This window comes from Loxodonta africana, chromosome 5, assembly GCF_030014295.1.
Source record: "Loxodonta africana isolate mLoxAfr1 chromosome 5, mLoxAfr1.hap2, whole genome shotgun sequence".
NCBI classification, from domain to species: Eukaryota; Metazoa; Chordata; class Mammalia; order Proboscidea; family Elephantidae; genus Loxodonta; species Loxodonta africana.
In genome coordinates this window covers 43,023,698-43,038,842 of record NC_087346.1, presented here as the reverse complement: position 1 = coordinate 43,038,842, position 15,145 = coordinate 43,023,698, and the positions used below count along the sequence as shown (strand labels likewise).

Below are 15,145 nucleotides of genomic sequence, written 5' to 3'. Positions count from 1 at the left end.
ATAATCACAATAACTGACAGTGAAGTCAAACATTAAACCTTGTGGGGTATTTATATGTCAACTGGGAATATAAACATCATGTTTCAGTCTAATGGTCTGAAACTTTAACAGCAGAATTTCAGGCATCAGACATGGGAGGGTTCTGGGAGATCATAAGGCTGTTCCTTAAATTGTCAGTAGACAACAGTTTACTTTCCTATAGGTAAGACACTCTCCTTCCCTTTTATAAACGACCATTAAGTTATCTACAGAGAGAGGTAAAAAAGATGGAACGAAGCCTAATCTTAGACATTTAAGCTCCTGAAAGCATAATTTAGGAAAATAAAATTTTCACTTGTAGGGAGATACAAGAGCTATGTCAACCAAAGTTGTCCCAATTAAGTGACCTATAAAAAGCAAAATAGAAGATAAAAAAGATACAGGGACATTACAAATGAATTGGAAAATATTATAAGCAATGTTTCAATAAGAACTTAAATTTTTTGGAGAAAGAGAAAGTGATACAGAGTTTCTTATTTCCCCTACTGCATAGGACTAAATTTTGTTGCAAGGGAGAAATAAATTATTTCAAGAATGCATTAGTATTGTTTAGTCATTTCTGAGCAAAGAGATTGGCAAAGTCCAATAAATCCTAGAGTTTAATTACAGAGATTTACCTTAGTAAGAATAAAGAGTTACTCGAAAAGATGATTACTTAAAAATATTATGAGGATAATAAATTGAAGAGAGAGATTTTTAATAGGTTTTCATTTAAGTTTTAAAATATCACCATTTTAGTAGTTCCAGGGAAAAAAGGGGGGAAAAAACAGAATTTTGAATGACTTAAGTCACATAAACTAAGCTATTACAATAGGAAAGGAACTTTCTAACATGTCTTCAAAGTTGCTTTCCAGAATTTAAAATAGTTTACTTTTCTTGATTCTGTAGGTGTGTGTTAAGATACAAAAAAAAAAGGAAAGACAACCACAGGTAGATTTGTTCAGGTGGTATTTGGGGTTAGGTCTCCAATGCATACGGGAACTGAAGGTTAACAGCTGAATTTGTAAGATTTGAAAGAATGTGTATAACATCTGAATGAGTACATAGAATTCGAGGAATCAATAATATGTCTTATTCAGTCCTTAATTTATGTTAATTTATTTGTCTCAGTAGTGTTTATTATTAAAAGCCCTAGGCAGAGACCAAATATACCACTACCATAGACCTGCCAAATAGCATAAGGCTTAGGAGCATGAGCTTGGCTCTACCAGTTGCTAGTTACAGCCTGAGGGAAGTTACTTAACATTTCCCAACTTCGTCATCAGTAAAATACAGAGAGTAACTGTGTCTACATCATAGGAATAGCTGCATGCTTGGAATAACGTAAGGGCTCAATGATAGCATTATTAGAAGTTGATTTACTTAAATCTGAGCGTCCCTTGTTCTAAAATAATTGGTAAAAAACTAAACCAAACCCACTGCTGTTGAGTCGATTCCGACACATAGCAACCCTATAGGACAGAGTAGAACTGCCCCATAGAGTTTCCAAGGACAGCCTGGTGGATTTGAACTGCCGACCTCTTGGTTAGCAGCCATAGCACTTAACCACTATGCCACCAGGGTTTCCAAATAACTGGTAAGGCATAGTATATTATTGTTGCCAAGTACATTTGCGTTTTCAACAGGATAGTAAAAAGTCTTACGTCAAGAGCATAACTTTAACAATATCTTGGTTAAGGCAAGATTTCAAAGGGATTTAAAATTTTTTACAAGTTAGGCCCTTTAGGAAGGGTATAAAAGAGGGGTGACTTCATTTTCCTCTCTTCATTCCCTTGGACCAACCCTCACACTAAAATGATATGGAAAAATGTTGCTTCACTCCCTCTAACCTATAATTTTAGTAAAACAAACATGCCAGGTCTCTGCCTAGCTTTAACTCTGGACTAAGTACTGTAGGATGACATAGAGTCACTCCTACTTCTAGTGACTCACCCATACTCATCAGGGAACAATGTTCAGACTAGCTGGTTTAATTTCTGCTGTTCTGTTTGTATTCACCCTGTAGGAAATACAGTATCAATGAAAATCAGACTTCGAAGTTTGGAAAGAGGCCCTGGTGGTGCAGTGGTTAAAGTGCTCATCTGCTAAATGAAAGGTTGGTGGTTCGAACCTACCAGCCCGTCCATAGGAGAAAGTTGTGGCAGTCTGATTCCATAAATATTACAGCCTCGGAAACCTAGGGGTCAGCTCTAATCTGTCCCATAGGGTCACCATGAGTTGGAATCGACTTAATGGCAATGGATTTGGTTTTGGATTTTATGAGGCTTGGAAAACCTTGGATTAAATGATACTCTCATTTTGTGTGTGTTTTTAAAATTTCAAATAATTAAATTATCTGAAAATAAACATCAGAGGAGTGGCATGTGTACATAAACTATTTTAGTTATTTTAGTAAGTCTTTAAAATCAAAATAGGACACAGAAATCAGTATTTCTGATGGTTTTATGACAGAATGACTATGATCAAAACTCAATCAAAAGAAGCATAAACTAAAAAGGTAAAAACCCTAAAAGTATTTTAAACCCTTGAAATAACAGATCAGATAAACTTCTAGAGGTCCATGACAAGTCAACTGGAATTACTGCTTCTTTTGGGAGTCCACTCACCCACCCTGCTAAGGAACTTCCAGTATACCTGAAGTCCTAACAACCAGAGACATTGAGACTCTCTCCAGATGGGGATATAACATGTGAAATGGTCGGATCTCAAATTGTATTCTTAGCATCTTAAGACTCCATGGATTGTTTTACGAGTTCTGTAAATGTATGGTTTGAATTTTAAAATTATATTTCCAAAAAGGACAGTAAAAATATGTACATGAAAATTTACTACATGGCAATATTAGTATATAAAAAGCCATCAACCTACTAACCCTAATTGAAAGCTTTTATGTTAGTACTTGGGGGCAGTGCTGGTTCAGTGGCAGGTCTCATCTCACCTTCCATATGGGAGAACTGGGTTTTGTTCCCAGACAATGCATCTCATAAGCAGCTAGCACCTGTCTGTCACTGGAGGCTTGTACGTTGCTATGATGCTAAACACGTATTAGCAGAGCTGTCAGACTATGACAGACTAGGAAGAAAGGCCTGGCAATCTACCTGAAAATCAGTCAATGAAAACCCTACGGATTACAATGGTCCGATCTACAACCAATTATGGAGATGGCACAGGACTCGGCAGCGTTTTGTTCCAATGCGCATAGGATTGTCACGACACAGCAACTAGCCACAACGATAGTGATGCTATAAATGTAAACTTATGAAAGAAATTAATCATAATAAAATTCTTCATTTGATTTTATATATTGGCTAAAGAAAAATTTTATTTAAAAAGGGGGCTGCTCTCTTAAAAAAAAGTTTGAAATCCATTTAGCTAGATTCTAGAGTATAAAAGAATCAAGGCATGTTTTATAAGAATCTGACAGATAATGAAAACAAGGAGAAAGGTTGAACTGATACTATTTTCTAACTATTCATACGTTAATGCCAAACAAAATCACTGAAAGTATAGTCAGCTGAACAATAAAAATCTTAGTGAAAAAATACTTTAACGTGTTCTCCATAGCAAATGTTCAATATTGAGATCTGGCTATGAGGTAGATCAGGAATATATTTACTCTTCATCTTTGCCAACATTTCTATCTATAGCAGGAAAGATTCAAATGCCTTCAAGAACAGCAATATACACCAATGAAATACAAATACCAAGATAATATCCCAATATTCCAGTGTTGTTTAGAAAACATTTTAAGGACTCTGGTATGTAATGTTATCTTATGAAAAGAAGCCTCATGAAAATCTATTCTGGCATCCAGGTTGAGAGTCATTCAGCTATTTAAACTCCTAGGAATCCCAGCAATGCCCACTATTTTTTACCACATATCCTTTAAATGGAAAAGGAAACAATATAAATAAGTTAGTACTGTCCTTTTAAAACAGCATGCGTAAAGGATACTCTTCACTACTCCGGATGTCAACCACCAGGAGCTTTGGTTTACCAGACTTTGTTTTCTTGGTGGGTGTTTTGAAATGGCCTGTCACTGTGAGCTCACACAAGTCAATCAGGTCCTCTGCTGAAATCCGGGGTGAAACTTCTGACTTTAGGTCATTTAACGAAATGGATTCCCTTGACTGAAAAACATAACAGAAAAGCACGAATACTGAGATTACTGAAGAGAGACAAACTATAGTCAGTATAGAATATCTTTAGACTCTTGATACCAATCAATACAGCATATGGGAGAAAAGGAAGGAAAAAAGAAAACCAGATCTCATTTTAGGAGTCAAATTGAGAAATGTGAGAAATTGCACGGTAACTCAATAAAATCCATTGCAGTTGATTCCAACTCATAGCAACTCTATAGGACAGAGTAGAAGTGCCCCGCTGGGTTTCCAAAGAGTGGCTGGTGGATTCGGACTGATGACCTTTTGGTTAGCAGTTGAATGTTGAACCGCTGTACCACCAGGGCTCCCTTTGTAAGTCGATATACATATTAATTAAGGAAACTGGTTGTAATATATGTATTGGACTTTTATAACATAATTTAGATAGAGGATCCCTATTGGCACAGTGGTTAAAGCGCTCTGCTGCTAACTGAAAGGTCAGCGGTTCGAATCCACCAGCCACTCCATGGGAGAAAGATGCGGCAGTCTGCTTCTATGAAGATTGACGGCCTTGGAAACCCTACGGGGCAGTTCTACTCTGTCCAACAGGGTTGCTACAAGTCGGAATCGACTCAAGGGCAATGGGTTTGGTTTCAACACACTTTATGTTATATATGGATGGGTGAGCGGAAATTAGATTCTAAGAGATGAATAAAGAGCATCATGGTGCTTTCTTAGATAGTAAATCAAATTGCTATCATATTTCGTGAAAGAGGTAAAATCAGGCTCCAGAATATCAAATCAATACACTAATTTAGATTGAGAGCTATTTGTAATTATTCTCTGGGTTATTTAGCAGGGAGAAGGATCCCTCTCTCCATAAAAGGTGATGTAATACAACTCAATTCAACAAAAATTTATTGAGCACTAAACCAGTTGCCTTACAGTTGACTTCGACTATTGAGCAGTAGACATTTCTTTAAAAATTTATTGGACATAATTTGAAAATTTAAGAACTTCCAATATTCACTTGATTAAAAATATCAGGATTCAAAAGAAAAATTTGTTTATATTGTTAATAAGTTTTCAAAATTGAATCTAACTATTATCTCATTTACTCCTTTTCTCAATTCCATTGTCGACTTTTAATTTAGAATTTCTAGGCAGGAAAAAAAATTTTTTTTTCAATTATGGTTTGATGTCAGCTCTCATTCCTTGGGTTTCCCTGACTCTGCCCTACATTCTTTATTGGTAGAGCACTTGTTCTTCTCAGTCCATTAACTTTTAAATAGAAATGGAAATCACTAGGCTTTGCGAGTTATGGCTCATAATAAAAAATAGGCATTAGAATTTTTAATATTTTAATATTAGCAATTAAAGCTACTTAAACATTGTGAAATTAAAAGTGGTTCAGAAAGATTTAAAGAGCTTTAAAACCAGCAAGCAATACAATCAATGCTTCCATCTCCTTTTTCATTAGATTGCAATCTCTATAGGTATTTATCCCAGCCTTCACATGAAGTTGTAAATTTATGAAGATAAAAGAAGTTCTGATTACCCTAGTTCTGCTTTTAGTCATTTAATGAAGACTGTAAGGATGTGGCATTTCAAACTGAGGTTATATGTTAGTGAAAGGAGTGCCCTGGCTGATGAAAAAGAGGATTTGTCCAAAGTGTTCTCTATGAAGAACTGACTGTTTTAAAGAAAGATTTAACCTTGGCATTGGTTCTAATCAAATGTATCACATATGAAGAATTTTTCAATGGAAAGAGCATTTCCACATGGAATAGAAAAAAAATGGAGAGGAATCAGTGACAAATACAATATTTCAAACTTTTTGAGTGTGTTTCAGTAAAGAACTTTAATATGGTGCATGCAATTTCTTCTGCAAATAGTAAATTAAGTTTAGGAAAAATGATATTAATTTGTGTTATGAAGAAAATACTTGTAATATTAAAAATACAAAGTCTAGTTTTTCTTTTATTGGATAGTTTTACAAGCTGTTTTACTACTCATTGTATAATCTGCATTTAGTGGCCTAAAATAAAACTTGCTCTGTACAACTTCTGTCTTATTTAGTATCATAGACATTGGCATTTTTCTTGTGTGACTGGGTTTTCAAATTCTTGGAACTTCTTTATTTATGGAGAATGGACAAGAATTTAGGATTTCTATAGAACAACTCTGGAAATTCCTATTAATTTATCATTTCTGTCCAAGAGTCTGGATATACAATCCATTCTTAAGCTAAGGATGTCCAAAAATCAGAAACCAATTTGTCTCAGAACTCTTTTTTTTTTTAATTCATATTCTATTGCCAACTTAGAGTCAGAATTTACTTAGCAGCACTACTAACAAAAATAATCTTTGAGGTAGTGTGGGCCCTCTGAAATGGCTATCTGGATGTATTAGTGATAAATCCAACCAAAAAAACCCCAAAACCAAACCCAGTGCTGTCGAGTCGACTCCGACTCATAGCGACCCTATAACCAGACAAGCAAAATCAAAACCTGATAACGAGACAGGCATTTTGCTGTGTCCATTAAGTTATGAAAGAATGACATTTTTATGATACTGAAATGGCAGACTTTTAATGAGAATATGCCTATATACACTTATTTTATATCTAACCAGAAACCAAAGCTCCTAAATAACTATAAAGATATTTTAGCTATGAGAATACATAGGTGGTGGCCAGGATACTCTTCTCATATTTTCTGTCATGGATTCTGGTACTAACATCAACCTACTTATCCAAGACAGAAATCTAGAAATCATCCTAGATTCTTCTTTGTTCCTTACTTTCCCATATGCATCCAACATATCCCAAAGTTCCACCAAAGTATCTCTTGAATCTGTTCCCTGATTTACTGCCCTTTCTCAGGGCTTCATCAGCTTTTACATGGGCTATAGAAACTGCTTGTCTCTCTATTCCCATTCTTCCCTGCTTCCCCTCTTCATCCTTCTACTTTATCTTCGACATGCTACTTGAGTTAAAAATCAAAGTAAAAACATCATCATGTAACTCTTATAATTAAAAGCACTTCAATGACTTTTAGACGTTGATAGAGTAAAACTAAATCCATACTAATACATATAAAACACTTCATGAATTGATTCCGGCCTATAAAAGACAGAGGACCAGAGGCCTTGGAGTCAGATGACCTGGATTCAAATCTTGGCTACCTCACTTATCAGTATTTAACTTCTCTGCCTACTTTTCTTTATCTATAAAATGGGACCAACAACCAAAGCTCCTAAATAACTATAAAGAAGAGTTACCTGAACTCTACTGGGTTATTGCAAGGATTAAAAAAAAAAAAAATATATATATATATATATAAACACATACCCAGTGCCGTCAAGTTGATTCCGACTCATAGAGACCCTATAGGACAGGGTAGAACTGCCCCATAGTTTCCAAGGAGAGCCTGGTGGATTTGAACTGCTGACTTAACCACTATGCCACCAGGGTTTCCATATATATATATATATATATATATAGTATTTGGAGCCCTGGTGGTGCAGTGATTAAGAGCTACGGTGAGCTATGGCTGCTAACCAAAAGGTTGTCAGTTCGAATCCACCAGCTGTTCCTTGGAAACCCTATCAGGCAGTTCTACTCTGTCCTATAGGGTTGTTATGAGTCAGAATCGACTTGAAGGCAATAAGGTTTTTATACAATATTTACAATAGTGTGTGAAATCCATTACAATGGTGTGTGAAACACAGCAAGGTCTGAAAAAATATTCACAATATTCTCATTTCCTGTTTTCTCACCTGTCACCACCTTGTACCTTATGCTTTGTCATTAGCAGATAACTTGCCTTGTTATGGATTGAATTGTGTCCCCCAAAATGTGTGTTAACTTGACTAAGCCATGATTCCGAGTATTGTGTGGTTATCCACCATTTTGTGATCTGATGTGATTATCCTGTGTGCTGTAAATCCTAACCTCTATGATGTTAATGAGGCAGGACTCAACCTACAGGATTAGGTTGCATCTTGAGTCAATCTCTTTTGAGACACAAAAGAGAAGTGAGCAGAGAGGAGAGGGCCCTCTTGCCACCAAGAAAAAGCACCAGGAGTGGAGCACGTCCTTTGGACCCAGGGTTCTGCACCAAGAAGCTCCTAGGCCAGAGGAAGATTGATGACAAGGTCCTTCTCCCAGAACCGACAGAGAGAGAAAGCCTTCCCCTGGGGCTAGTACCCTGAATTTGGTCTTCTAGCCTCCTAGATTGTGAGATAATAAATTTTTGTTTGTTAAAGCTATCTACTTGTGTTATTTCTGTTACAGCAGCACTAGAAAACTAAGACATGCCTTTGCATGCCACTGTGCCTTTGCACATGTTGTTCCCTCTACTTAAAATATAATACCTTGTCCATCTATTAAATCCCTACTCACTTTTCAAGTCTTAGCCTTAACATTAGTTCCGTTGTGAAGAAAAGCCCTTCTTGTTAACTTCTGAAAATACTTGGTCAGTTTCTCTTCTGTACTCCCACATGTATCTGGTACAATCTTTATTACAATGGGATTATTCCCTTCCCACTAGACTGAAGGCTCCTCAAGGATGAGAAAAATGACTTTTACACCTATGTCTTCCCCAGAACTAAGTTATCTGACACATAGAAAATATTAAAACATTTCTTGAATTTAAATAAACGTAATAATATTTTCAAATCCTCTACTTTTTTGTTGTGGGATATGTATATATTCCCCAAACAACATGTACATAACTCCATCACAGTAATTATTGTATTTGTGATAGGCTGACTTTTTCCACTTGATCTACAATCTTCCTGAATGCAGGTTCCATACCTTTCCATAGTTGTATCTCTAAAAACTAGCACAAAGTCCAGCACAAAGCAACCCAGTAGCTATTTGATAAGTGGATGAGTGAATTAAAAAAATATTAAATAAATCTACAAAGCAGTATCTCTTCTTAAGTCTATATTATCAGACAAATTTAGGGAAGGCAAATCATCAGATTTCCTCTACCTCTGGGTACTCTGATGATTAATAAAAGCCACTGAAATCTACATCTGTCTCAACAATTTTTTACAATCATCTTTATTTTCTTCAATTTAACAACTGAAGATGATTTGCTACTACATAAACCTTGCAAAAAGTACTTTAATTATTTGAAAGGTGTTAGGAAAATATAAAGAAGGTTAAAAAAAACAAAAACAAACTATCCTTGGGAAAGCATACAAAATAATTTAGTAATAATAATTAATGAAGGAAAAAATAGACAAATATAAGTTGATATTTTGTGGAAAACCAATAAAGGCAGAAAGTCTTTCTATGGAGTGTGTGTGATAAAAAATGAGAAATATAAACATGTTCTTACATTCCTTTTCTTTATTTTTAATTATAGATAAAAGAGAAAGAATATAAGCATTTAGAAATATTTAAAAATAATACTATAATACTATGTACAATGCTATATTAATAGATTTGAAAAATATAGGCCTATATAGGGGAAAAATCCTGTAAAATCATAAATTCATTATAATACTATTTTGGTGATATATATATATACACACACACATACATATGTATTTATATATATATGAAAAATTGAAACTGTAAAAGTGGTTATTTTTGACTTAATGGAATTAATTTGACCTTTCCCTATTAAAGCTTTTTTTTCTGAATTTTCCTAGCTTTCTTCATTAAACGTAAGCTAAAAAATATATAAAAACATGAAATTCGTCTTCAACCAGCAATATTACGTAACCTTCTTAAACATTCCATAACTATAAATCTAATCCTTCTGAAGACAATTCTTATCAAAATATTAAATGCAATATAAAAAGGCCTTACAAATGATAACTCATGACCATATTCACCATAAGCAGATGAATGTCATCAGATCTGGCATTGTAAAGCATGTAGAGATGTTAGATAAAGAAAATTAATAAAATCAATATTATTATTAAATTCACATAAAATGATAAAAAGGTCAACAGGTGGGGGATGATTTCACATATTCATGGTTGGAATGGAGGCAAACAAACATAATAAAAAGACAATTAAATAAAAATGTCTGACATCAGTAGAATGTTTCGTTGGTAAAGACTATTCTGCCTTTTTATTAAGAAATATTTGAATAAACTGTTGTTTATTCATCTCTCCTCATAAAATGCATGAAGAACCCAGAGAAAAAGGCCTGTTTACTACATGGAAGACTATTTAATATACTTTTCCAACAAAAATGTAAATTACATTATCATCACTAAATAACTGTAAGAAATATTTTTCCTAGTTTAACATAATATAGTGAAAATTACTTAGATAATTGCCTAAATGGCTGATATTTTTATTATCAACAATTTAGTTTCCTTTAAGAATAATACATTTTGATCCTGCATTCAGAAACAACTTAATTGTGATCATACTTACAACGTATATTAGAAAGTTAAAAACAAAGTAACGAATACTCTTCCTTACAAAAGGAAGCAGTTTTCATATATATGCTATTTTGTGTGTGTGTGAGGGAGACAGAGAACAGAGAGAGAAATAAAATATTTGAATATAAAAATTCAGCTTCTAAGGCTTTTTGGAAATTAAGGCTTCAAAAATATATTTACAGTAACTGGGTATAAATGAGGCCAATAGTGCTTCTTTCAGAGATATATATGATAGATTGGATAGTTTCTTGAAGGTTTTATTCAAAGTCAGGATGACCTCAGAATGTCTATAGTACCGGTTCTTTGAGTTAGTTTAAAGTATTTTTGCTGTCATAGCAAAGTTTTATTTATTAAATACCTACTTCATAATTCAAGAACAGTTAAAATAAGGCAACACATAATGGTATACGTTGTATACACTATGTATAGACACCTATCTGAATTTTGAGAATAAACAATAACTTTTTTAAAAGATTTAAATTTCACTGAATAATTACAACCAAGTGGAATACCAAAGGTAATATTTTAAAAGAAAGGCAGATATATAAGCAAGAAAGTATGACAATCAAACCCAGGCATGTTTATGAGGCAGAGAATAAATAACACCAGATCTACTGCCATCAAGTTGATTCTGACTCAAGGTGACCCTATAGGTCAGAGTAGAACTGCCCCACGGGTTTCCATTAGTTTCATAAAAAACTGAAGAAAATTAAAACAATTTCACGAGAGCCAAAGTACAACCGTGAATATATCCTACCTGAATTTAGAAATCATCTCACATTGAACACTAACGACCAATGATCAGATGAGTTGTGGGATAACATCAAGGACACCATACATGAAGAAAGCAAAAGGTCATTAAAAAGTCAGGAAAAACAAACAAAAAAACAAAACGGATATCAGAAGAAACTCTGAAACTTGCTCTTGAATATAGAATAGCTAAAGCATACAGAAGAAATAATGAAGAGAGATGTACAGAAGATTTCAAAGGGTGACTCAAGAAGACAAAGTAAATTATTACAATGAAATTTGCAAAGACCTGGAGTTAGAAAACCAAAAGGGAAGAACATGCTTGGCATTTCTTAAGCTGAAAGAACTGAAGAAAAAATTCAAACCTCCAGTTGCAATATTGAAGAATTCTATGGGCAAAAAGTGAATGACACAGGAAGAATCAAAAGAAGATGGAAGGAATACATAGAGTCACTGTACTAAAAAGAACTGATCGACATTCAACCATCTCAGGAGGTAGCATATGATCAAGAACCAACGGTGCTGAACGAAGAAGTCCAACTGCACTGAAGGCATTGGCGAAAAACAAGGCTCTAGGAATTGATGAAATACCAATTGAGATGTTTCAACAAATGGATGCAATGCTTAAAGCACTCACTCGTCTAGGCCAAGAAATTTGGAAGACAGCTATCTGGCCAACTGGCTGGAAAAGATCCATATATGTGCCTATTCCAAAGAAAGGTGATCCAATGAAATGTGGAAATTATTGAAAAATATCATTAATATCACACGCAAGTAAAATTATACTGAAGGTGATTCAAAAACAGTTGTGCAACACATTGACAGGGAATTGTCAGAAATTCAAGCTGGCTACAGAAGAGGAGTAGAATGAAGGATATTATTGCTGATGTCAGACAGGTCTTGGCTGAAAGCGGAGAATACCAGAAAGATGTCTATCTGTGTTTTATTGACTATGCAAATACACTTCACTGTGCGGACATAACAAATTATGGATAACACTGTGAGAATTTTAATTGTGCCCATGAGGAACCTGTATATAGACCAAGAGGCAGTCATTAGAACAGAACAAGGAGATACCGAAAGGTTTAAAATCAGGAAAGATGTGTGTCAGGGTTGTATCCTTTCACCGTATTTACTCAATTTGAATGCTAAGCAAAGAATTTGAGAAGCTGGACTATACGAAGAAGAATGAGGCATCAGGATTGGAGGAAGACTTATTAACAACCTGAGATATGCAGATGACACTACCTTGCTTGCTAAAATCCTGGAAGACTTGATGCACTTACTGATGAAGTTCAAAGGCTGTAACCTTCAGTGTGGATTACACCTTTACATTAAGGAAACAAAAATCCTCGCAACTGGACCAATAAGCAACATCATGGAGATAAACGGAGAAAAGATTAAAGTTGTCAAGGGTTTCATTTTACTTGGACCCCGAATCAATGCCTGTTGAAGCAGCAGTCAAGAAATCAAAAGATGTATTGCATTAGGCCAATCTGCTGCATAAGGTCTCTTTCAAGTGTTACAAAGCAAAGATGTCACTTTGAAGACTAAGGTGCACCTGACCCAAGCCATGGTATTTTCAGTTGCCTCCTATGCATGCAAAAGCAGGACAATGAATAAGGAAGACCAAAGAAGAACTGATGCCTTTGAATTATGGTGTTGGTGAAGAATATTGACTACACCATGGACTGCCAGAAGAATGAACAAATCTGTCTTGGAAGAAGTACAGTCAGAATGCTCCTTAGAAGCAAGGAAGGCAAGACTATATCTTACATACTTTGGACATGTTATTAGGAGGGACAAGTCCCTGGAGAAGGGCATCATGCTTGTTAAAGTACAGGGTCAGCAAAAAATACGAAGACCCTCAACGAAATGAACTGACACAGTGGCTCAAGCATAACAATTGAGAATATGGCACAGGACCAGGCAGTGTTGCGTTCTGTTGTACATAGGGTTGCTGTAAGTTAGAATCAACTTAAGGGCACCTAACAACAACGCCACAAGGACTTTAGAGACCTGACTTATCTTGTTCTTGGCATAGCACAAGGATGAAGGTAGGAAGATATCCAGTCTTTCTTCCCCGCGGATGCACTGAAGCTTCTAGCTAGAAAATACTTCCGCCATTTAACCTTTTGCTAAATAGCAAGGGAAGTAATGGAGGGAATATTCCAAGTAACAAGGAAAACCTGACTAACGGTAGTACTAATCAGACTCAACAGCACCTAACAATAAGAAAACACAGGGTTTCCAAGGCTGTAACCGTAACAGAAGCAGACTGTCACATCTTTCTCCTGTGGAGTGGCTGGTGGGTTCACATAGTCAACAACTTTTGGTTAGCAGCCAAGTGAATAAATACTTGTTATCAGGGCTCTTTCAGGGGGCATGTATTAAATAATGTATGTTTTAACACAATGAAAGTACTCTTTTTCTTGAGGACAACTTGTATAAGCAAAACTCAAAGACTTTTCTATGTAACATGTGATGCCTCTGGGAGAGAGAATGATAGGATCAATACAAATATGCCAACGATCACAGGAAGATAGGTATATCCACAACTTAAATTCCTTATATTTCTTCCGTGTCTCCTATAGCACGGTCTCTATGAGTTGGAATCAAGTCGACAGCAACAGGTTTGGTTTTTTAATAGCAGGTATAATAGGATTCTGCCCATAGGGCTAAAAATGAATGCATGTGTAACAGGATGCTGAGGAGACATTTCCTGTTGTCCCTAAGTTGAGACCAAAAAAAAAAAACCAAACCAAACCCGCTGCTGTCGAGTCGACTCCGACTCATAGCGACCCTAGACAGAGTAGAACTGCCCCACAGAGTTTCCAAGGAGCGCCTGGCACTTAACTGCTACGCCACCAGGGTTTCCTAAATTGAGACAAAGAGGCTCTAATACGCTACCAAAAACAGAAGCCACCAATGAAGGAAGTCAAACATCTCTCCTAGCCTAATCGAAAACAGAAATGACCCTACTACTTCCAACTATCACCTCAACATTCCCTTTCCTCTCAGCCTATATAAGAAGCTTTTAGAGATGGGAAGATTAACTTTGTGGAGAGTACAGTGTTTGAGGTAAGACGTACCTCCCTTCCCATCCCATAGAATAGTGAGTGTTTCTGGCCACTCAAATTCCCCCTCACAAGGCAAATGAGGGGATTGCCCAAGACTATCATACCTGTAAGAAGGGACGAGTAACATTCTGTTTTGTAGTAGAATGTCTGCTTAGGCAGAAGATTTATTAATCTGAGCTGATAAGAAGTAGTGAGAGACAGCAGTCTTGGGAGAGGGGGTAGAGGGACCTACCTTTTCAAATCTTAATTTCCTAAGCTGTAAAGTAATAATAATATTGCTTGTCCTATTTATCTCACAGAGTTACTGTGAGGATTGTTTAGTACAAGAGTTGTAAAAATGTTTGTTTGACTGCAGACATTTATATGAGTTGTTGCTTTGCTATTAGAAAACTGATCCCAAATCAAGCAGCTTGAATTTCATGGTAAAAAAGTCTTAATACAATAAGTTTTGAATCAATTAACAAATATTGAATGAACTATCCTGAGTTAGCCATTTTGAGAGAGAGAAAATACTATCTCAACCTCAGAGAGGTCACATTTTGGCTGGGAAGGCAACACCAACTTAAAGGAACGAGTTTTTGCAAATGGCACAGGCAGCCATTAACCATCATTCTCAAAGGAATTTAAACAAAGGAAAGCTACCTTAAAAAACTTTATCTATTTACAAAATAGATATTTTTATTCATATATTTAAAGAATAAGTTGTTTTAGTGGCATTTTGGTGTTTTCATTTCCTTCTCTTATATTTAGAGGAAATAG

General features: G+C 35.5%; 1 protein-coding gene across 12 annotated transcripts in view; it reads right to left on the bottom strand.

Annotated features, from left to right (window-relative positions):
- TBCK (TBC1 domain containing kinase) overlaps positions 1-15,145 on the bottom strand; it is a 284,662-nt gene that overhangs the window by 46,654 nt on the left and 222,863 nt on the right. For all 12 annotated transcript variants that reach the window (XM_064285475.1, XM_064285476.1, XM_064285474.1 and 9 more), the window contains one exon: positions 3,994-4,169. In XM_064285475.1, coding sequence (XP_064141545.1) covers positions 3,994-4,169 — 176 coding nt within the window. The remainder of the gene's footprint in view (positions 1-3,993; positions 4,170-15,145) is intronic.